Source organism: Lipophrys pholis (genome assembly GCF_963383615.2).
Source record: "Lipophrys pholis genome assembly, chromosome: 10".
NCBI classification, from domain to species: Eukaryota; Metazoa; Chordata; class Actinopteri; order Blenniiformes; family Blenniidae; genus Lipophrys; species Lipophrys pholis.
In genome coordinates, this window is record NC_137640.1 from 20,166,583 (window position 1) to 20,191,699 (window position 25,117).

A 25,117-nucleotide genomic window follows, 5' to 3' on the forward strand; every position below is an offset into this window, starting at 1 on the left:
CTCTTGTCTTATTTTTTTTTTTTTTTTTTTGAAAAATATATATTTCTTTTCTCTTATTTAGAGCCGAAGGAATTGTCTTTTACATTCCTAAATAAAAATGTGGACTGAAGCGCATTCTTGTCCTTTTGTTCCGTCGTTTTCCTTGTCTTTCTACCAAACGTTCACAGTTTCATGGAGTAAAACTGGCCACTTGTGAGTCTCGTGGAAACGAGTGACTGGGTGAGACTTCCTATCTGAACTCTTTACAGGCGGGTTTAAAACTGGAAGAAAAAACTACCTGCTCTCTTATGACATAGACGTAGATAAATGCACTTTTATAAATGTTCTGGAATATTAGAGGATTACAAAGGAAAGGTGAAATAAAAAAGACAGACCTATGTTCCATGTCACTGAAAACAATAATTTGTATGGATTAACAAAGAAATAGCAGGGGAAAAAAAATAACAGTCTTTCTCACATCCCGCTATGTTCCATCTAAAATGCTTCCATGAACAATCTGAAGCCTTCGGCTCTTGCACTAATGAGTATATGTAAAAGACACAGTATATATGAGGCGCTGATGGATGGATGACAAAAGAGAGAAAGAAACGGGAGTTACTCTGCCCTCGTGTGTCGCTCACAGAACCTCGCAGCTCCAAGTTCCCACTGATTACAAGATGCAGGCACAACGATACATCTCTGCATTATTATATCTCAAGGAAAACATCACTAAGAGAGCATGATGGCCGCAGCATGTACAGCTCCTTCACAGAAAAACAATCCAACATGCAGCCATGTTTTGAGTTAATTGGTCCATAACATTCTCTGAATATATATTTGAGAAATGGCTGTCACAGTTTTCTGGAACATTAAAAAAAACAAACCAAAAAAAAATGCCTTCAGAAGAAATAAAGAAGTACGGAAGAGTTTTAGGGCCACTGAAGAAAAATTCGGAGGCTAAAAAAAAAAAAAAACCTCCGTGGCCTCAGAAAAAGTCGAAAATCAAAGTCGAGATTTTTTTTTTTTTTCACGGAGAGACGTCTGTCCATCCCTCATCATTTGCCCGTAGATGTGAATTCACATTAAATCACTTAATTCTGACTATATCGGGTTGCTTACTGCTTATGGACGTGTGATTTTACACAGGATTTCCTTGATTAATAAGAACATTTAAACAAGCAGCCCGGGATCCGTGTCTTTGTCCTTCGTACTCGACGAACTTCCGCGACAGAACCAGGCAGCAGGCTGCTCTGTCTCTTCTAGCCCTGATACTGATGATAACTGCTCCGTGTTTATGAGCTAGATTCTGTCCTGAAGCGACTTTTCATCACTTCATTAAACCGCCTGATATGCATTTTGAGGAAGCAGTGACACGCGCTGGCATGTGGACGGACGGACTTTTATTTCCACCGTGAAAAAAAAAAATCTCGACTTTGATTTTCGACTTTTTCTGAGGCCACGAAGGTTTTTTTTTTCTTAGCCTCCGAAATTTTTTTTTTTTCTTCAGTGGCCCTAAAACTCTTCCGTAAAAGAAGAAACATAAAAAACTTCAGACAAAAAAAAACAGACAAAAAAAAAAAAGAGTTTGAAGTTTTTTCTGTTAGTTTTAGAACAATGAAACTGGTCACCCTCGGTAACCACAGCATAATGAAAAGATCCGGCCGACTGATTATTCACTCTAATTTAACGTCACATCTCAGCAGCACCGGAAACACAAAGCCCAGGTGCTCCTCATTGATGGATAAAAAAAAAAAAATACAAAATACAAATAAATCATGCAACGCTTCAATAGACAAGAGTCTATTAATCAAAATGCATCAGCTCGTCTTCAGTGGCGGCGTCTGCTTCTCATCTCGCCTCCAGCCAAAGCACGTTCTAACACGATTTAGCAAAGACTCACTGGACGTCGTCACAGAAAGGCCACAATGCGACTGTGATAAACTCCTATCTGTTCGGTGTCCGTCAGTGAGGGCTGCACCGGCCGTAGAAATGGAATATGGTCTAGGGCAGGCAGGGGTCCCCAACCACTAGATGATCCGGTCCGCAGAATAAAAAGTTTCATCTTGAGAATGTGCGTTGGAATTTCTTGTTTGCCTGCGTTAAGTTTTATTTTGGGGAAAAATAAAAGTGCAGTGCTTCTTTCCTGCACTTAAATCCATCCCAGTGTTTTTTTCATACGTCATTAAGTCCTGGTTAAGGCCATTTCAAACACCGTCCTGCTCGACTGACGCTGCTTGAAACCGGTTCGTGGTGCAAAAAGGTTGGGGACCGCCGGTCTGAAGACAATAAAACAACAAGTCCTCTTGACTTGACGTTTTTCAAAGTGCAGACAGGTTTCTAATATGACTGGTAGTAAAAACAAATGACTTTTTAGCACAACAGATACAATTTTGAATAACGTGAAGTGTTTTAAAAAAAATGTGTCTTGCTGAGATAATGGTGAGACGGAGTCTTTTTTTTTTTTTTGCTGTGGTTTAGGAAGGGAGACACTATGTGTGTGACACAGAGTGGCTTTGCTCATCTGTCCGTCCAGAGGAGCTGCACAAGCAGAGCAGATGTGTATGTTCTGCTAGGGGGGGGGGGGGGGGTAATCTGTCTTCTTCTCCACGTCTGCATGAAGAGTGGGCTTCATCTTCGACCCTCTGCAGGATTAGAAGTCGTTCTGCTGCTGGAGCTGCTGCTGCATGGTGGTCAGCTCCTCGATCAGCCGCTTGAAGGTAATCCTCCTGTCGGGCGTCTGCTCCCAGCACTTCCGCATCAGCTCGTAGACCTGTCACATACAAACTGTGTTAGCCTGCAGGTGGGAAGGATCGTATGTGCTTGGTATAATATTAGTATAAGAGGAACCTGTCTTTGTGAGACGAGCAGCAGGGCTGAGTATGTGGACGGAGACCGTCAATAACGTGGACAAATACAGTACATGTGCACTCATTCCAAGTTTAAACTGGAAATGAAGCTGCATTCATTCAATTTAAGGCACCATCCGGCCAAAGGTTGCCGTGTCCAAAAACCTATCTCAAAAACATTGCATGTAACTGACGGCAAAAATGACTTTTAAAACGTTATAGAAATGTTATTAAAGCACTGGCAATATAATCTGCAATGTAATATACATATACACATCTTTAAAGATAAATACACTGTAGAGGTGCAGGTATTACTGACTTTTTTTTAAAAATGTATTCTTCACAAAAACAATCAGGATGATCCACCTTCTGGGGATTCGCCATCAAGTAAAACGGAAATCAACTTTAAGCAGGCTTAATAATGTGAACAGACATCATACAAGCTCTCATAGGAGACTGCAGCTGGTTTAACACAAAGAATAATGTAGAAACCTCCACAAACATGTGTGTGTTTCCTTTTTATTCTCTCACTTCTACAACACAATAAAATTCTCAAAAGCCACGACTTGCTGGTGTGTTGTGTGATGCTGGTGAACAGATTTCTCACCGGCTCGGGGCAGCCGTCGAGACGCGGCAGCCTCTTTCCTTCCTGCAACGCCTTCACCAGTCGGATGATCGTCATCTGACCCTGGGTCCGACCAATCATATCGGAGAAGCGCTGTGCGGGTGAAGACGAGGAACGGTCACAAATGACTCACGCTGCTGTTCGACACCCATTTTACTTCGGGTGTGAACTACTGACATGCGACTGAAAAGCCCAGCGAAGAGCTGAAACCACATTTGGGCCGTTTTCTGATTCACATTCATCCGATGTTTCATGTAAAAAGCTATTTTTGTAATTCCTCTTCAATAAAAGTGACAAGCCAGCCTGATGTGAACTAAAGGTCATTCTGATGAACGAAGCGCTGGCACAGGCAACACTTGGGAAAGCTGCTGGCGGAATCGGTCATCTGCTGCTCTGGCTAAAGAGCACCACCATCTGCTCCATCCAGGTGACAATGTGCATAATGCTGCAAATTCAGGTCTTCATTTCTGCAGGAATGGTGTGTGTTGATACATATTTCTCTGGTAAGCTTCATGAATCGACTAAAAGTAAACGCTTGAGTGACGGGGAGTGCACACTGACCATCATGGGGCTCTTGGAGGAGTCGCAGTAGGCAATGAGCTCATACATCGTCACCCCAAACGACCAAACGTCTGAGGCGAGGTAAAACTTGCATTGAGTCAGACACTCTGGAGCATACCTGAAAAAAAACAAAAACAAATAAAGAGTGATTTCTGCTGGTTTGAAGTCACTCTGTTGCCAACAGGTTCACGACTTCGCTCTGCTCTTTTCTTTCTTTTCTAAATTCACCGCGGAGTGCAGGTCAATGCCAACCGACGAGAGCCAATATATTACTAGTCTGCTGTATGAAAACTGTCTGTCCACGTCTTCCTTTACAAAGTGTCCCTTTTAGAATTGAAGACTTCAACGATGTTGTGTAACAAATTGCAGTGTGAAGGGCCTTCTGACTCACCAGAACACCGGACTGTCATGGTCGTCTTTGACAGTGTAATACCCCTCATTGTCTTTGATGCTCTTGGTAAGGCCGAAATCTCCGATCTTGACTGTTGTCTCATTTTCCACCAGTACGTTGCGGGCAGCCAGATCTCGGTGGATGTAATTTTGAGATCCCAAATAGTCCATCCCCTAAATTTACCACAAATTTTTTTTTAAAAATCAGTAACCTTCAAAGTGACTCAACTATGACACGGAAGTTCGGTCAGAAGAAGTCTTACCTTGCATATCTGGATAGAGTAGCTGAGCAGGTCGCTGAGGCTGGTCTTGCTTTTGTGTCTGGGAAGATACTCTTTCAAACTGCCCAGTGGAAGATACTCCATTATCAGCTTGATGGCCTGACCACCTGGAAACACGTTTATACAAACACCTGTAGTCAGTTGGACAGTTGGGAGTCGGGTTTCCATGAGGCATGTTTTGGCTTCTTCATGCACTCAGTAACTTTATCACCTATACTTGTACAAAATACATCGATCAATCAAAGTTCTATGAGGGACGGCAGCTCGTCTGTTGGGTCCTTTCTTCCTTGTTGTATCACTTCTCAGTGAGACACTGATAACAAAAGGGATATCAGCTAAGTTTATTTCCTCCCAACAGCCCACACACTAACAAGGGCCATAATAAAGAGACAATGATCGTCAGTCACTTCACATATTGTTATGGCTTAAACTTGTTTTGAAAGGAAAGAAGGATTTTTTTTTTAGGTGATGCCGAGTTGAATTGCATTGACAGCAACTGTTAATATTATGCCTCTCTCATACCAGTTATGATTCAGGCCTGAATCAAATCAAATCATGTAAAGGAGGTTAAATTACTCAAATAAATGTACAAATGCAAACTGTGTTTATACATGTGAGTCTCTGATCCTCAAATTTAACACAACGTTTCTCCAATGAAGCTTCACAGAAATATGATGGGATCACTGGACATCATCTCAGACTGTTCTCACTGCTCTCAGTGTTTCTGCACATTATTCTGATCAATAGTTTGAGAAAACCACATTTGAAGGTCAAGCTTTGCTGAAGGCCGTGAATCGGGACGTGCATTTCAAACATTGTCACGCGTCACGGCCTTCTTACTCCCAGTGCGTCGCAGTTACGTTGGTGTGGTTGCTGCACAATACAGCCAGTAGTACAGTAGTATAGTACATTAAGTGGTTTCTTCTGTCGGTACATGAAGGGGACACATGCCCTTTTTTTTTTTTTAAACCAAGCATCAAACGTTCAATTCATGACAAATATTGTCAGACATCATAAAGCCTGCGTTCGTCCACCATGCCAGCAATACCGTTTATGCCGATTTCTCTGTTTGCATTTGATCTTACCCTCTTCTTGGCAAATGCCCTTGTACTTGACGATGTTTTCGTGGTACAGTGCCTTCAAGATGTCGATCTCTCTGGAGAGGTTGTTGCTCTGTTCATCGCGGTTCTCTGGCTTCAGCGACTTCACTGCTACCAGCTCGCCCGTTCTGTCTCCCCGAGGATCGTAGCGACACAGCTCAACTTTACCAAAGTGGCCCTGCAACAAGAATATGGCAAGGAATTAACAAAATGCATGAAAAGGTGGTCTTTTTCCATTCTATGGGCTTAGTGACATGAAAATACAAACTATAGGATAATATCTGCCATCTGCCTCATAGGAAGTCAAGTTGTTTTGAAAGCGAGTTTATTCATTAATATAAACAGGTTAACATCCAACACCTGAAAAGAGAAATAGAAAGATAAACAGAACAGCACAAACTCAGTCGCGTGTTACCTCTCCTAGTTCTCTGATCTTCCTCAGGAATCTTTTCTCAAAAATGGTTGGGTCCACTTCTATTGGACGTTTAGGTTTGATAGACGGGTCTGAAAGACAGAGACAGAAACAGATCTGCTGAGCATGTTGCATATATTGTGTTTCATTCAAAACACAAGAAGCATAAATCAGTCAATTGCAGCTGACAGTGTCAAAGTTTTCCCTTATATTTTCAGTAAATGACCAACTGCTTCGTTTATCTGGCATCCATTAAATCTTTGTTCTCAGGGAAGGACAATTCAATGTGCAAAAGATTCATTCTCTTAGCTTTTGTTTTTTTTTGTTTTTGGTGCAACTCCTCAAAAACTGATATGGAGGTGAAATAACGTTATAGATATTTGGATCTTTCCCAATAATAAGATCAAAGTGACAATAAAGATTAAAGAACGACTGTCTGCAATATCACATGTGGTCCAGCAGGTGGAGAACATGGTATGCTAGGTTGCTATGGGGCCTCGCGGAGGGGCAGAGCGGTGATAGTGCACCCAGTGAACTTCCTCATGAAAAACTGAGAGGAGTAAACAACTCTCTTTATGAAGCTCCTGCCTTCACACTGCATGAGAAACAAATCATGCATCAAAATTATTGTTGGAAATCAACAGTCAGCAAGGTTTTACAATGTCAACGTCTGCATGTTTGGACTCTGGAAGTGTTACAAAAATCTACTTTATAAGTTACATTACGTTTAAATTCCAAAAGATACCAGATATGCAATAAAACTGCTGCCAGATGCTCCTTGAGGTTTTAGAGGTGATGTGTAAACTTGCTACGACAACACCCACAGCATAATTTAAAGTGCACAAATGAGAAGCATACATACTTTTCTCCTCTAGGTCGTCAATGTCTCTGACGATGGCCCTGAAAAAAGGTCTGTTCTTGGGATCGTAGTTCATGCAACGGGTCATGAGTTCCGCCAGCTCTCTGCAGTCTGGGGTGGCCAGTTGACATTCGGTTTCATAAAACCGTTCCTTCTGCTCAGAAAAAGACATCAATACAAATGCACGACCGGTGAGAAGAACTAAAACTGATAAGAACAGCTTGAGTGTTTCATGGACACAGGTGATCCAAGAATTCAAAACGTTGAAAAATTGGCGGGTTTCATTCACAAACAGTTTCAATGTCTGTGCACCACACCTCCGTCAGCTTCTTCTCTTTCAGAGGGACCTCTCCATCATAACAGATCTCCCACAGGGTGGTACCAAATCCCCACTTGTCAGCCGCAACACTCAAGGACGACACACTCTTCACACACTCGGGGGCAATCCAGGGGATACGGTGCACACACTCTGTAGACGCAGATAAAACAACACAAGTGAGTGGAGCACATTTCCAATAAATGAATTGAACCTCATGGGAGAGGAGTAGAATATTGCACGCAGACTTTTCAGAAAATAATTTTCTAGTGAATAGATTTACAAGCGATCACCTCAACCACCACCACTGTTAACTTTAGATGTGATGATGGTAATGTTTCTTTAATCATAACTGTGGGTGAAAGACTGACTTAGGCTTTAAAATAAACATAAATAACATGTATAGCTGACCTTCGAGAAATGTAAACCTACATCTGACTATAAAAGATTATATAGTCAATTCCTAGAAAAGCTTCTAAACCTCTTTTGGAGGTGTTTGTCGTCACCAACTATCTGGGAGCGTGCCCCAGAAGGTAACATTGGTCAGGCAGACCATAATTATTTTCTGCTAAATACACAAACTGATGGGCCAAGCAGCTGAAGAGACTCTACAACAGTTGACAGGAATACATCGCTGACTGAAGGATAGGCTAACCGACAGGCCGACCTCCATTACTGCCATTTTTGTTCCACTGATCCATAACATCAGATGTGGGGTAAGTAAAAAAGAGACGGACACTGTGAGGGACTCGAACGGAGAACGAAAGGAGGACAAGAAATTAGATAATTGAGTGTCGGGACAAAAGAGAGTGAGAAAAACAAGCAAAAGAGAAGAATAGATTTGGGCTTGAGTAAAGTGATTGGGGATTGCTGGGAAACAGGGAAGAGTGCTCCCAGTGGGTTTCTGAGCACTCTATGCACTACGTTCAATCAAATCTATGTAAAAGAACATCAATATATAACTGGAAGCAAAATGGAGACAGAATAAGAAATGTGAAAGAGTTCTGGGAACAAGAAGCGAGCGAGCAGCGGCTCGAGGGACATGCAGTGATGGACATTTGTACGGAAACATTTCCAGTCTGTTCTGTGGTTGCTGATCCATCTGCACAGTGATACCGCCCAACTTGTAGCTCTCATGGAAACATGAGGCAGCCGTTCATAGGATGTGCAATCGGAGAAATGTTATTGCGTTGTCTTTCTGAGGCCAGATAATTACCCTTTTACCAACCAAATTAAACAGCAAAACGGAAATGTGACAGCTGGGTTGTTTATCGATGATTGGAAATGCTGTTTTATTTTCTATTTTTTTCACTGAGGCGCCATTATTTTTGAATATTTATATTGTTTAACTCCAAAACTTCGGCTTAATAGTCCTTTATTCAGTGAAGTGAATACTGCAGCCCAATAAAGAAAGTGAAAGTGAATGTAAAACACCCAGACCTATGTTGTAACAATTTGAGTTGCACTATTAGTCCTGCCTTGTGCTTACCCTCTCTGGTGAGCACAGTGATTGGTATTCCTGGGTCGCTGAGCTTGATGAAGGGCCCCCCCTCGTCGGTATCAAGTCCGTCTCTGGCCAGTAGTATGTTCTTAGCACACACAAAGCCGTGGACGAGCTTTTTGTCCTCCTAAAAAAATGTCAAAAAGAAAATACACCCCGCCAAAAACAAACAACAAAAAAAAAAAAGAAGAGAAAAACATTTGGGAATCAAAGTTAAACACACGTATATTCATGTTATGGGTAATAATGGATGTTGCAAGTATTTACCAAGTAGCTAAGAGCTGAGGCCAGCTGCTTGGCCACCTGGAACTTCCAGGGCGTGCTGAGTGGATTCTGCTGTCTCCTCATGAACAAATCCAGTGGTCCAAGTTGGACAAACTCCTCCACCATGATATCTTGTAATGCACAGAGACAGGTGAAGTGAAAAAAAAAAAATCAGCAACGGCGCCATATCTTCATAAACACTTGTATCCTTGCAGCTGTTAATGTGTACTTACTCTCCTGATGGCGGACACACACGCCATAGAGCAGCACAATGTGTTTATGGGAGACTTGTCGCATCATACTAGCCGTTTCAAAGAAGGCCTGTCAACACAGAGACAAAGATGATTCATTACAAACTGCAGACTACAGAGACACTGTCCAATTCGATTTTGCAACACCTTTCAGCCATTAAGCAGACGCTTTCAGCATGGTTAGATATTAAAGAAGTCAGTTGCAGTCTGATGACAAGCTCATTAAAGAAAGTGGTGTACAGGGATGAGTTATACGGTTATGTCTCACCAAGGAGATATCCCTGTGTCCGGAACCCAGGACCTTCAGGACCACTTTGACCTCCTGGAAGGAGGAGTAACCTACGTCCTCCTCTTCCTCACTCTTCACCCTCAGAGTGCCTGAGTAGATGTTAGTTTTTGTGCCCAGGCCGAGGTGCTCCTCCTGATCATGAGAAAGTAGCACATTAAACAGTAACATTTACTATTTGCGCAGAGACGACAAGGATGAGCTTCTGTCCATTTTCTCTTTCAAAAGTGTTTCCTTTTCCATGATTGTAGTAACACATCAATATAGCAATGTGAATTGGAATATCTACGGTAACTAGAAATTAAAAAAGAGAAGCGCTGTACGAGCCTGTAACATATGAGGCAAGGCATGGAATCACTGTACCTGTTCAATTTCCTCTTTGAGAATGCGATGGAAGCTGAGCTGACTCTCCTGTATTGGTGTCTGGGGTGCTGGAGCTCTCTCCTTCGTGACCACCAGGAGGTTAGAAACCTCTGTAAAAACAAACACAGACGAATCTTTTTAACACAAAGTTACTACAAAAAAGTTTTACACTCGTATGTGGGGAAAACATTTTGAAATTGTTCCGTGTTAAGTTGGTGTCCCATGTGTCATTGTCATGTGACAGTTATTGTTGAAAGTGTTGACTGATTTGAGTCTGCAAATCACTCAGACGATGGAATAAAATGATGGTCAAAAAAACTAAACCTGTTAAAATAATCGTTAAAGCACCAAAGAAAAAGCAGAAGTGCACACTTGCACGAAACTTGCACAAGCACAGTGAATAAAACAGTGTTTACATGGTGTATAGCTGATGACGTCATTGAGACAACAATATAGACAGGTACGTGCAGATCTGTGTACCATACTGAAATTTTTTTGGGGGGTTGTTTTTTTTGTGGCAGTGTGGTGTGTGGGAGGATGAAGCGCAACTATTTCTTTGTGCCTGTTACTACACCAAATGTCTGTGTCTGATGTTACAAAAGGAGCAAAGCTGTGGTTTCAGTGAAATAAAGACATATGCAACCCAAAAGCATCCCATCAAAGAGCGTTCACAGCGCCGCTCTAAAATATGCAATCTGGGTTTCCATGCAAACCCAAAGCAAAACATGCAACCCACACCTACCACCGAATACAAGGCCACACCAGATTCAATCCACGTAATACTGCAGCACCCCACACTGACATGTACAGTGATTAATTTAGCCTAATGAAACTTATACTCTGAAACGTTTAAAAATTATACATTTTTTTACTCAAGATGTTTCTTTAAACTTTGCAAACAAGTCTGCAACTGTTTGAGTAAACGTGCAGTTAAAATGAATATTTCAACAGCATTACAGCGCTCCAGTCCTCATATTTCTCAAAAGCATATCCACACCCAACACTAACCAGAAACATGCAAAATGATGATAACGATCAATCCCACAGAAGCCGTAGCAAGAATATACACAGCGAGACACTTCCACGCTCACATGAATACAATTCTCTACCTTTCCCTGAGTGAAGTAAACAGAAGAGTGCTAGCATGGCCCCGGAAACCCACATTTACAACTCTCTTCCTCTCTGACACCATTTCACAGACGCAAGTACACAGAAAAAACACACGTGTAGGTTGTTCATGCAAGCTTTGTTTTCTATAGCAGCCCTTGGCCCCGACGCACTCAGAACAACTCAGGACTAAACTGTGTATGAGGACACGGCCTTTTCCTTCTTGTATTATATGGGCTGGAATCATCAACAGGCTGTTGCACTTAAATCTCCCCTAATTGTCAATCAACAGAGCAAATGTTATGGGCCGTTGCCCCAGTAACTGGATCTTGGCAAATCTAATATACAACGATTATTTTCAAGCGTACACGCACTAAAAGCGTTGTATGCTATACACATCAGATGAACCATTGTTATCCCTGTCAATGCATCATTTATGTACAGAGAATTGATTTTGTAGATAGAATTATTATTTCTTTTAAAGTGCTTAGCTTTACGACAACTAACGTACATGTGATACTGTGTAATTACTGCTTCTGTGTTATTGTGAATGACTTCAACTAGAGTCAAATCTATTACTTTTTGTGGTAATCTTAAATTCACCTCTTGGCTGAGGAGGGCACCAGCGAAGCAGCTGAAACTGGAGGTTGTCCGTGCGAAGATTCTGACCCTCCAGGTGTTTCAGCAGCTCCTTCAGAGTCGTCCGCAATGTTTCTGTGCCGTACAGGCGGAAGCCATTGGGGGTCACCTCAATCTGGAAGTTCTTATACTGATGCACCTGACGAGACTCCCCCAAATCCATCTTGAGGAAGAATGAAACAGAGTTTAATGAGATCCCCAAATAGGGAACTTATTTAAGTTCATTAAAGTTCTGTTAGACAGTCAGGTCAATCAAACGGTTTCATCACCAACCTTTATACAACAATTATTCTACAATTTAAACAAATATGATAACATAATAACTATTCTCCTAAAATGGATTGGAATAAATTGTAGCCACAAGACACACATGCAGCACCATGCAGCTTATACATAGGATAGCTAAAATCCAGTGGGCCATCTTGGTGAGTGTGAAAGCAAATGTGCACGTTGAGTTCACATCACAAGTGTGTTTCCTCTCAAGCTGACTCACAAAACAGCATTGGCTTGTCCTGTTCTCACCACCTTGTGATGTAATATTATATCAACTGATGAGTAAACAAAGGTAAACCAGTACAACTCGTAATAAAAACTTCATTTATACCATATTCCTTGTTCACAGCACTGATCTGTTTTGACAGTAGAAGAACATGCTGCAAGTGGGGTTTTTGTTTCCCCAAAAATTGTTTTGTATTGGAAAGGCCTGTAGAAACTTGTCAAGCGGATGAGGTGTGGTTGCAGAATTGATTCCTGAGGTGTGTCTTTCAGTCTTACCAATGAGAAAATTGTCATTAGGGCGTGTCCTCTGTCACTGAAATGACTAGAATTTGAGTGCAACCATTTTCACCATTCTGTTTTTACTGTGAAAATGCTTTTTATCAATACAATTATCGAAGGTAATATTCCTACAGTAACATTTTAATATGTAAAACACAAATGTAGATAAAGTAGAATAGGCCTATTCTAGACGACACAGTATATTGTAACAGTGAGAGTTATAGGCTTCACTTCTTGAGGATTTCCAGAGTATGTCAAAAAAGAATCACTACTGTACCTCGTTGCAGACCACAGTGATGATAATATACTGAAAGTCAGTACAGCTCCAGCGCAAGATGTAAGTTCCCTCCTCATTGCCCTCCTGTCGTAGCTTGTGTATAGCATACTCCGTACTGAAGAAAGGAAAACCATTTTTATTCAAATTAACACTTGTATCAATTCTAGCATCACACCATTAAACTTTATTTTGTAGCCCTTTTCAGTTTGTAATATCTGTGTGATACAGATGCTTCACAACAAAATCCCACATTTATTCATCTAAATATATTTCAAATATTTTTGTATTCCTATTTCCAAATCAAAGGGTTAAAAAAAAGGTAAAAAAAAAGACCCAAACAAACAAATGTTACTGCAACTAATCAATATATAATCTATGCAAAGGGGGATGTGGAAGGGTATCAGGGTATATGAAGCAAATACAGATTAAGGTCCTTAAGAGATGTGTTTTAACGTAAATAGAAGTGCAACCACCCAGAGTTACAGAGATATATACAGTTAACCTAATTAAGACAGTAACATACCAAATAGGTCCGTGGCACCCATTTTCAATGTTGTGGACCACTGAAGCTGGAGCGACCTCCTTGCACAGGTAGTGATGGGCATCCACTGTGAGTCGGAAGTACCCATCCACAAGGGCTGCAAAAGACAGAGCCTCAGGCCTAGAAGCCATTTGCATCTCCTGAAAAGTGTGGAAAACAGTGAAAAGAATGGAAGTTATGAGTAAAACAGCATACCTGAGGCATGAATGAACACAAAAGCTGTACAAGATACATTTTCAAAATAAACCACTGAAATAATATAATATATAGGGTCATCAAAAAACAGACTGAAGGATATTGGAACATGCAATTCCCTGTTCCACAGACCCACACTTCTGTTTGATGTGCCTCTATGTCCATCTCACCATCTTCTTGTTGTCTTGTTTGTAGATCGTGACCGTCGCCTCTTTGATGACAGTGTGTGTGATCTCATGGAAGTCACAGAACACCACCCAGCCTTTGTTTTGTTCTTTCTTCCAGTCATTTTTCTGCTTTCCATCCAGTTTGTTCTTCTTTGACTTGCTCTTCTCTTTGGAGATCACAGGCAACTGTTTGGTAGATGAGGTTTGCATCCAGATCATGCGAAAGAATTGTTAATATCACTTGATAATGCTTCAATGACCAATGTTAAGTCATGTGTATTGCTATAATGAATATAGTGTGTTCTAATGCTCCTGAAAAAATGGGCAGAAAAGAAACAGCAGTTATGATTTTAAGTTTTGCACAATATATACTCTGCTGTAGTTGGATGAGGCCGAGTAGAGAGAAACTGACCATAACTTTGTCATTTGGTCTGAGCGTAACTATCTACAGCTCAGTGAGGCAAAACCAAGGAGCTGGTGGTGGACTTGAAGGAGAAACAGGGTGCCCGTGTCCCCCGATTCCAACCAGGGGGCAAGTGTGGACATTGTGAAGGAGTATAAGTACCTGGGCGTCCAATAAACTGGACTGGGTGAGAAACACTGAAGCCCTTGAATACAAAGGGCCAAAGCCAACTCAATGTTTTGAGGCAGCTGAGGTTCTTCAACAGCTGCCGCACTATGCTGAAGGTGTTTGTGGTGGCGACAGCTATCCTCTGCTGTTTCATGCTCGAGCAGGATACTGAGGGTGGCCGACACAAAATGCAGTACTAAGCGCAGGAGATCCTTCATTCCTGTGGCTTTCAGACTCTATAACTCTTCTCTATTGTGTTTTTGTTGTGTTTTTACTGTCAATCCATTCTTATATTCATATATTAATCAGTGAATCCTTCTACATATTAATAGTAAACATTTACTTAATTCTTATTCTGACTCATTTGATATTTCTATTCTATTCCATTTATTATATTTTATATATATATTTATTTACATTTCATTCTGTGTTGAGCGATGCTAGATAGATAATTTACCTCTGGGATTAATAAAGTGTTTCTATTCTAGTTTATTTTTTAATTGCCACTTTCATAAAATCATAATGACAATCTTAACGAATCTAGACATTTTTTAAATCATAAAATAACTAGTGTTGTCAAAAATAATGCATTCATTTAATTAATTGATTTGAAATGTTTAACTCGTTAAAAAGGTTTAACGTAATTAAAGCAGTTGTTTACTTCCTCTTTTTTTTCTTTGTTTGTTTGTTAGTTTGTTTTACTCCCTTACCGGAGCAGTATGTGCATATGTATGGGCGCAGCGCTCTCAATAAATTTCCATTGCAAGCTTCAGTCTTCAGTAGAAAAACAATGCGATTAATCGCAATTACTTACAGAAAGTTGTGCAATTAATTAGTTAATTTTTTTTAAGCGATTGACAGCACTAAAAATAACATGTCTATATACATTTACTGTCTCGGGGTTTTATCAATATATCATATAAAACTAATGTTTGTCATTATAGATAGAAGATTGCTGAATTTTGCTCACAGACCGTTTTACTTACCACAGAGGGTTTACTCCTCCAGGAAATGCCAATGGTACCAGTAACAAGGACCTGCATGTCATGGCTCGTTTCCATGTTCTGACTTTGGCTCTGGCTCTGACTCTGATTGTAGTAACCTGGAATAGCATGCAATCATTATAATGCAGCAGTTACACAGAGATGAGATAATGTACACACAGCTTTGATATTGTGTGAAACTTGGCATACGTTGTTATTAACTACACTGTTAATATAAAGGAAATAGCACTATAACTATGGCTACTGTAATATTATTAACGATGAGGAATCACTCAGATTACATATTGGTGCTTGAAGTTTTAAAAAAAATCTACATAGTTGTGGACACCCATGGTCTTGGTCTTTACTCTGTGACAAGTGGGTTAATTTGGCTTTCACTTTTGATTTTAACCAAATGCAAAGACCAAAGGGTTACATTTTGATATCAGTTAAGTGCAAAGAACTGTGGGTGGGAACCAAAGGCACTGTACATGTCAAATACCAAACTAACCACCTTCCCAAAACCACAATACTACAATTAAAATACTGCAAGAGCACAAACAACTAGTGGATATCTCAGTTCATGTCTCCAAATTGGTTATTCTCCTCACTTAATATTACTTTTGACTGATTTCTTTTCAATTATTATTCCATCAACGCCAACAGATTAATTTTGTGACACATAATGTTCTGCAACACTCACCGGAGGAGCTTCCGTTGCAAACATCTCCGTCCTGCATAACACTGAAGGAGATGGGCTCAAAAATCTCACTGCCTAGGTTGCAAGTCAGGCCCTCCAGTGTGGCCAAGTACTTGATCTTTAGGTCGTACGGTGTGATGTTGCTGTCCTTGACAGTGCCGGTGTTGAATTCACTGAGAAACTTCTTGAACACATTATTGATGCGGATGCGTGTCAGAAAGTTGCGCTGCTTAATGTTGCGGTTCAGCATCTCCGGGATGAACCGCTTGTAGCTGTTGGGATTAAGACAGACAGATTAAGATCATTTCATTCTATAATATGTTCAAGTCCTACGTTATTGTTATAAGTGGGTTACTCTATGCTTCAAATGTTGGGATGATTATGACGGTGGCTAAGTGCTTCAAACAACAGTTTACTGATAACTGTCGTTGAATCCACTAGAAATATTGCCTCTCGCTATACTCAAGTTGTGGTTGATTTACAAGTTAACCATCAACAAAATACCATTAATGAGACAGTGTCAGTATTACCGAGTCTGTTAGTAATTCTGATCCTGAACTGAACTCATCAACAATGTATTTCACGTAGTATATGAACATATCTGCTTGATGGAAATGACACACCTTGCTGTGTAAACGTTTGTAACTTGGGAGATCATGCACATCATTGACAAACGTATTCCTCATTCTTAAATCATAAGAACAGGTCAGGTTGTTAATGTATATTTCTATATGTCATTAGGTTATTTTGAGCGTGTAGTTACCTGTTTTCACGTGAGGAGGTGGCTGGGGGCATCTCCAAGGTCAGGGTATGGTGAGTGATAGCAAGCACAGCCATGCCCAAACATTCATTTTCTATCTCATGTTGTTCAACCTCTGACTGGGATGTCCTCAGTGGAACCATGCCTGTCTGAAAGTCATGCTGGCCCTGAAAAACAAAGATATATTAGAAAACCTGATTGGAAAATCAAACCAAACACAGAAAAAAGACAGGGGGGGAAAAAATAAGAATGGGGCTCGCAGTTGGGAAATGTCAATACCATGATGTAAAGCAAGCAACAACTAATGATTAGCTTCAGGTGCCACTGAAGATAAAAGGAGGATTCTATGTATTTTAACCGTTATGATGACCCCCATGCCGCTATATTACTTCCTGGTTTACAAGTCAACTGTGACTTGTGCCGTTTCTCAGTAAAAGGTGTTACGATTGTAATATAAAAAAACATCCCAAAATAATTTTGCATTGACACTTTTTTCAGTGATCTATACAAATACGGTCTCAATGATAGAGATATAGTCACCCCTTGGAACTAAAGGCTTATCATAGATAATCAAAGAAACCTTAAGCACATACCTGGGAAAACAGATAGCTTAGGGAAGCAGCGTCCAGCAGTGGGGTCCCTTCGGGTATTTTCTGTGGGCTCTGACCTCTGAGTTTACTGATGCAATGTCTCCAAACCGGTGATTCTCCTTCAGTAGTGCCATGCCAGTTTCTGAAATAGAACCTGACAGGAAAAAAAGAAGACAGAGTAAATTAGCTTATGCAGTCTATGTGGATTTCTGACATTTAACTATTATTTACATGAAATTATTCTGATCCTAAATATCCCGATTGAGTTTCACAAACTGAGAAAACTGAAAATGAGAACACGTTAGACCTAAGATATGAGTATTACATGAACATGCTGTGCGCCAGACGGAATTTTAAAGATTAAAAATAAGCTGAATTTTGAAATATGTCTCGCAGGCTGCTGCACAAGTGGTCTGCTATTGAAGCAGCTGGAAATAGAAAATTAAACCAATAGTTCAAACACTTTTCTTAGCCAACCTTTAGTGTGCACCTGAGTCTGAACACTTACAGGAAGTATGTTCATGTCTCATGCAGAGTTATTGAATGCAAACGTTACAATGTTGGTGAGTGATGTGTGTTTTCTCCAATTTCACGTGTTGTGAGGCTCATTTTGACTTTTTCCCAAGCAAAAATCACACGGCTGGTAAGAATTTCGGCTCTGGGTCTCACCTGTTTTTCTTTTTCTTTTTTTTTTCTTTTAGCTTTTGACCCATTTCCCTGTGTTCCTGTTATGTCAAGCATTTTTGTTCAGCTGACCGATGCATTTCAGTGGCATGCATGGTCAGTGGATAGCAGCCAAAACTCATCCTCACAATATTAAGACCATCAATAATGAAAAGTGACCACGGGAAGAAAAAGTACCCAAAAATGTTACCTAGAAATATAAAGTAAAAAAAAAAAATGGAATCAAATCTAATGGTGAGACAATGAGACAGACAGACGTTACGGTATTGTTTAATTTGTTTCTATCAATCATAGAAATGGCAAGCTGGTAAGTTATGTATCTGCAATTGCATGAAACTGCTATGTCACTGCAGAAATGCTTACAATAGCTGTAAATGGCACTTTAGTGAATTTCTAATTCTTAGGTTACTTTGTCTTTTAGTTTTTCTGCAATACAGTATACAAAGGAAATTACAGAACAAAGAGACTGTGCCAGATATTCTCTCTAGCATTTACTGCTGAAGCAAAGCACAACGAATGAGGAAGTGTAACTGAAAATGTCCTCATACATTTATGTCTTTGCATGAAATGCTACACAACGGCATTGGCTTATGTAAAAAGTCTTTCAGACTGATGTAAAGTAAGATTGCTTACAGTTTTTACTATAGGTGCCTTAAACAGGTCAAGTTCGGCATTATATCTATTTTATCATATCAGAAGTTCAGAGCACCACAAAGCTGTTTTTATTGATTTCATGAGTAACATGCCACTGTTGGCATCGCTCTTACCTCATGCGGTAATGCAACTTGATGCTTGTGTCATCTGTGATCTTGAACTCATAGTTGGGTGGGTACCAGGTGCAAGTTGTTTCATTGTACAGAGCAAATAGGTTGTGGCACAAGGGGGAGATTGCTGAGGACGGGAAGAGGAAAGAAGAAAAGGGATCAACAGGCTGATAAATGGAATCTTTACACTGATACGCTTGTTATTTACAATTCATCCAAAGGGAGGACTCAAAAAACAATAAATATAAAAATCTACGTGCTCATCGTGTACTTTGTTTGTGATCTACCATAGGAAAAACTTGTGTGGAAAGAAAGTTTCTCACTCCCTCAAACAATGGGACATTTTAAACAGTAATAACAAATAATAGTGGATTAGTTGATAATAGGCAGGTTTTTTTTTTAAGATAGAGTGAGTCATGACTTGAAAACTGATAATACTTTTAATGATTTTAGACCTCTATGTGATGTCCATGTAATGATGACACATGTCGATAAAACAAAATGTGCCTCAGGTCATATTTGCCAGGTGCGATTCCAAAATTGTTGAAACACATAGAGATTACATATCAATAAACAAAGACAGCAAATCTTGATTTTTGCCAAATACGAATCCATATCTCACAGCATTTTTTGGCGGCATCCACACAAAGCTCCTCAGCCGTGTAGCACCCTTTGAAGTACTGCAGCTGGTTAACATCGTGAAGGTAAAAATGAATCTCCAGGCCCCAAGTGGAAGGAGGAGAGGAGGAGAGCTGGGCCCTCCGGCTTCTCCTCATCTTCAAGCAGATTTGCCTGCTCAACTCCATCACCCACAGAGTTGGCATTCAGATGGTGCCTGAAGTGAAAGGAAAAACAAAAGTGAGAAAAGTGAGATTTTGTCCCGAGTGTTACTACGGTTGCACAATTCAGATTTTTTTGCTGCAATCCTATTTTTTTTGGCGCCATCGTTCTCACTACGTTTTAAACGCCAGCTTTATCAGACTGCGGCGTGACCGTTACTGGATCCAAGAGCGAGAGCATGGGCAGAAGACGGCGTGATTTCACGCCATTTACAGAAGTAAATATGGATGCCACGCCGGTCAGCGCCAGGGTTGCCAGTTATGACTCACTGTTTCCAGCCCAAACAGCGTGAAAGCCATACACCCCATATAAAAACCAGCCCAGATCTCAGCCTGTGTAGAAATCATGTTGAAACGGTAAAATTATTACATGTATAATGAAGAACATGTCATAAGCACACAAATGCACTAAATAAACAAAGTAAAAACGGAAGGGAATTCGGCTCCCCAATTGGGGGAGACCTGCCCAATCTGGCAACACCGGTGAACGTGCGTAGCTCCATTCTCAAGTGGTTATGCAACAGGAGCCGACAAAATCGAGACAAAATGACGAGGGGAAGAGGGAAGTTGTTAACATTTGCGCAGAGCCACTCCCTGCAGCGCTTATTTGTCAGTCACACGTCAATGACGAAGCAGAAAATAAAGAAAGTGGTTCATGAAGCTTCATCGAAGCTTCATTTGGCCATCACTAATTCATACGACCGATGAGATAGTTGAATATTGCCGGCTTGTCAAGTGACGTAAATCACTGACTAATCAGCAGACGACTGCGTTTTCTCCTCCTTATCGGACCTGTTCTGTAGTGCTGGGTAGCCCAACGGAAGGGTGACAAAAAATCGGAACCCTCGGGTACTGTTCTTTCGGTACCAACCAAAACTTTTGCAGTGGGGATGCATGAATACCCGTCCTGTCACATTCTGTGCAGTGGGAACGAGTGTTTCGGTCCCCTTTGTCCAAATTTTGGAAATGTGTTTCTCAGCTTTTACCAAACACAGACTTAGAGTAAGTACTGCACACAGTTACATTTTTGAGTTAGTGATGTAATGTGGATTAGTAACGTCATCCCGGTACATCGAGAATTGTAATGGAGGCTTCACTATCAATTCTTTGACAATCTGACTTTCAATATTTTAAACCTTTTTGCATTTATTAGACAACAGCAAAAGCATATAAAATCCACTTGATGTTGAACAGATGAACCTTTGACTAGTAACACAACTGCAGCATTCGGTAGGTGCCACCTTGATATATCATACACCAAAATGCATTGTAACTACATAAACCTCTAATGTGTGGCAATACCTAGAAAGAAATGCACGTTTTTGGTGTTCAACAGAAGGTTCTCAAGTATACACTTAACATATTAATATTGTTTAAATGTAGAAAAAGAGAAATACTTAGAGAATCATCAAGGTCATTCATCACAATAACTGACAACAACCCTGGAGTCAAATTAAATCATCATACCTCTTTATTTGCTACTATAACTTCTTATTAAGATGTCACATAAATCCTATTAAGACAATGGACCACATGAAATATTGGATTTATACATAATGACTCATCATGAAACGATCATCAACCTTTCACAGTGCTTCACAATACAAACAAAAATCAACAAACTAAAAACCAGAAATAGCATATATGCATTTATTCTCATGTAACATGTAAATTACTTCATGTGCCAGTTCTAGAACGAATAAATGCAAAAAGCACAACACTACCGGAGGGTAATGAAATACATTGAATACACGGTGCTGAAGTCTTGGCTGATGATGGTGGTAGTCATCATTTGTCACTATTCTCCCAGATTAGAGTAGAATTTCTTGAGAAGAGATTATCAACGAGTCATCAATCCTCTGTACTGAGTGAATGTGGAACTGTATCGAAAACAACCCCTTCGTACTTCACTGGAACATAATACTTTTGATAACTTCCTGTGGACGTTGTCTGTTTTGATTTTAAAAGAATCAACATTAAAGGGACACTTAACAGCCGTGGTCTGCTTCTCATCTGATCAAGTTTGTGATTGACTGTATAAGATGGTTAAAAACTCAGCAAAACTGATAGACAGCAGAAATCTGCGGCATAGAAATTTTCCACATCACTGAGTACATTATAGCTGATTTTGTCGGCGCGCAATGAAATTATGTATTTTTTTGTCCTTCATTAGAGAAAAAAAAAAGAGTTTCTTACCAAAGCAGTCCTTAGCCATTATCCATAGCTTCATCAGCATTAACGATGCATGGATGTTTGTCTTTAGGTGAATTCACCAAGCGTTGGATTGTTCACCCAGTAAGAGGGAATGTGAGCTGGGATTAGACCGCCATGAGAAAGGTTAGTTTTACCCTGCTGACAATGTGTTGTTGCAAAACATTTTGATAGCAAAATGATTTTTTTTGTTCTTGCGTAAGGAGCTGCCAGGATGCTTTGGAGCTTTTTCACTATTACAAAATGTGTACAATTATCACTACAATCACTCTGTACCAAAAAACATTTAAATGTGTCCAAAAGTCAATGATGACATGTAATTGTACTTGAAGTGTTGTGATTCAGTGAGCATAACAGCTCAGGATTACGGTAAACAGTACCTGTTGCACAACAACAAAATGCTTTATTTGCTTATGTTCCATCTAATCAATCACTGATGATTTCAATATAGAGGGTAATCTATTTTTCTACAAATGCTAAATATTGGTTCAGGGGGACAATGTAAATAAAATCACAATGCCCATTGTACCTGTAGTGGCTTGTATCACAATTCAGCTAATTGTGCTAAATAGTATCTCACTTGCCATGAAATGCAAAGCCATTGCACCTGACAGGATAAGCCAAAGTACGGCTCTTTGATGTTTCAGAGTAAACACCAAAAGGTGGACTTTTTCTGTTCCTGTACCTAATTACTAAACTAAAAATAACAAGACATATTGATTTATTATTTACATCATTATTACCTTATAATGTGGCTCTACTTATTTCTGCTCATCAGTTTCACATTTGCTATCATCTACATTTATCTGTAAATCACATCACACTTTGTAAAACTTTTTCAAGTGCATATTATTGGCTTCTATGTCCTCGTGTGTCAATAAAAGTGCCCATCGTTATCACAGTAATTCTCTGCCATCAGGGAAGAGAATCAGATCCTCAGATCAAGACTTATAAACTCAAACCAGTAGGGCAGTGTCACTTTTAATGGGTTTATTGGTTTAAATGCTGCTTACGTTTCAATCTGCTTCCCATAGCGATTATATTTTATTGGGTTTTATTAGATTTTTTACCTCCTACACTGTATTGTAAATGTCTTGCCTGCTATTGAATGTTGTATTTTTTTAATGTAGTCTTGCTTTACATGTACAGTACATTGGATTTTATTAGTTATTGTTTTTAATCTAGCCTGTTATCAATGCACACCCTCATGTACGATGACAATATAGCTGTTGAATTCTATTCAATTCAATTAATTAAACTTGCCACAAGTCAAATATGATATCAGGGCTTCAAATACTGGTCCATATGTTCCAAGTCTGACAGGTGAAGTCTCTATCAAAAGTACAAGAAAAACTACGACAAAACTAAGTCTTTCATTGAACCATTTATACTTTTACAAGCAGTTTGTAGGGTCACATTTCAGTACGTATCTGATTGTGTATGTTGAGTCTGAAAGGATACTACATGCTTCTGTGAACATCAAATGTGCCACTTATCTTCGGCTGACTTAGTACAATAACAACCATCATTCACTTTCATTATCAGTGTGTTTTAGCCATTTTCCTTTCCATCGTTTAAGTTCCTGATTTCTGAAAAAAGGCTTTTGTGGGAAAGACCCACATCTACTTTTCACATTCTCAGCTGACACCTTCTTTAGAGACAAATAATGCAAAAACCAACAAAGGGGGTACGGTAGGTAATAATGAAAAAACTACAAAGGAAAAATACAGAATAACATTTGTAGAATTAAAACAGCCACTCTTCGCCTGGTTTGTAAGCGTAATAAACGACTTGTTGGTATATGAGTATCAGTTTAATCATTTTATTTCAATGCAGATGGATTCCCTATCCTAAACCTCCTCGACTGGGACAAAATAAATATTTTAACGTACAAGGCGTAAAGTACATAATCTAGACGATTTCCTTCTTCGTGACCTCCAGCCAGTCTTTCGTTAATAACACAGGTATTATGAGTTAAAACTATTTCAAGAATTAGTAGGAGACCCCCAAAACGCTCATCATCAGTAAATTTCATGTCACAGTTTAAAGTTGCATGAATAAACAATCACGAGCACTGCTGTAAACTGGACTGTACCAATGATAGTTGATGATGTGTGTATGTGTCGTCTCACTCTGATCGCTGTAATTCCGTATTATAGATGCGTGTTTGGGGGATTTCTTGTAATGAGCTCGAGATGTGTACATCTGGCTACGTGCTGTCGGTCACAGTGAACAGTCGAGCTGGGCAGCGATCCTGGAAACTGACGTTGGTTCGTGTAAGCTTTGTTAGCTGTCGGTGGTCTTCCATGTTAACATTATCTACCGACCTACTAACCACATGAAACGGTGAATATGGAGTGGTTTATATTCACCGGACCCGATGATAGGCTCTGTTTTTGACCGACAAAAAAAACAAACAACTAAAACCTAAAGGATTGTTAACTCACCTAGCAAGCGTCGCCAGACAGCTGGCAAGTTACTTCCGTTCCGCTTACAGCATTAGACGTTTCGACCGAGTTGACGGTCCTCCCCGGGAGCTCTTCGATTGCCGTCTGTGGTCTACTTCACACCTGAACTTCTCGAGAACTGCGTCCGCTGTCCTGGCGGGATGGAATGTGAAGAAAAGAATTCCTCGATGGATTTCTACAGACAGCTCGGAGAGACGAGCGCTTTCTGTTCTGGCGAACTCTTCCTGACAAGTGACCGCCCCTTTCCCGAAATCAACGCGTCGGGCCTGTGTGAAGTCTGGCCGCTGATTGGCTGTTTGGCCCGTCAGTCAAGATGACGGCATTAGAACTTTCAGCAACACAGAAACCCTCTGGGTAGAAACGGGCACCGGCGACGAGAAGGTTAAGAAAACGCCTCATGTGTTTCCTGAGAGTAACGTTGTAATATATATGTAACATTCCTGCAATCCCTAGAATTGTAACTGTTATTGTTGAAGCTATTCCGACACGTATGTGTTTGTAGTCCCCCTCTAACTCCCCACTGCACAGTCTATAGCAATTCTTACTCTTTATTATGTGCAACTTCCGTTATATACCTCCTTACTTGCTGTCTTAAAACATTTTTAGCACACTTTTCTCATTGTATATTGTTAATATGTTCATAGGAGACTGTTTTATCTTTTTCTGTTAAGGTATATTGTATGTTTGGCTTTCTGGTATATTTTATATTTAGCTTCACAAGTTCTAGAATATGGTATGTTTAGCTTCTTTGAATATATTACATATTCTGCTTCTGTTAGTATATAGTATCTTTTTTGCTTGTTTAAGTTG

At 40.0% G+C, this 25,117-nt stretch overlaps 1 protein-coding gene across 1 annotated transcript; it reads right to left on the reverse strand.

Annotated features, from left to right (window-relative positions):
• jak1 (Janus kinase 1) lies at positions 1-24,533 on the reverse strand. Its single transcript, XM_080473580.1, has 26 exons — positions 24,287-24,533; positions 19,412-19,624; positions 18,793-18,916; positions 17,345-17,495; positions 16,755-16,918; positions 15,995-16,263; positions 15,295-15,410; positions 13,741-13,923; positions 13,358-13,515; positions 12,835-12,949; positions 11,745-11,943; positions 10,035-10,144; positions 9,654-9,806; positions 9,368-9,455; positions 9,138-9,265; positions 8,859-8,997; positions 7,371-7,522; positions 7,057-7,207; positions 6,198-6,286; positions 5,768-5,960; positions 4,665-4,789; positions 4,403-4,575; positions 4,012-4,129; positions 3,433-3,543; positions 1,593-2,749; positions 1-917 (listed from the first exon to the last, which is right to left on the reverse strand). Exons 2-25 carry the CDS (start codon positions 19,611-19,613, stop codon positions 2,630-2,632), a joined length of 3,531 nt encoding a protein of 1,176 aa, XP_080329706.1. The 5' UTR covers positions 19,614-19,624; positions 24,287-24,533; the 3' UTR covers positions 1-917; positions 1,593-2,629.
• Positions 24,534-25,117: the final 584 nt, after the last annotated feature.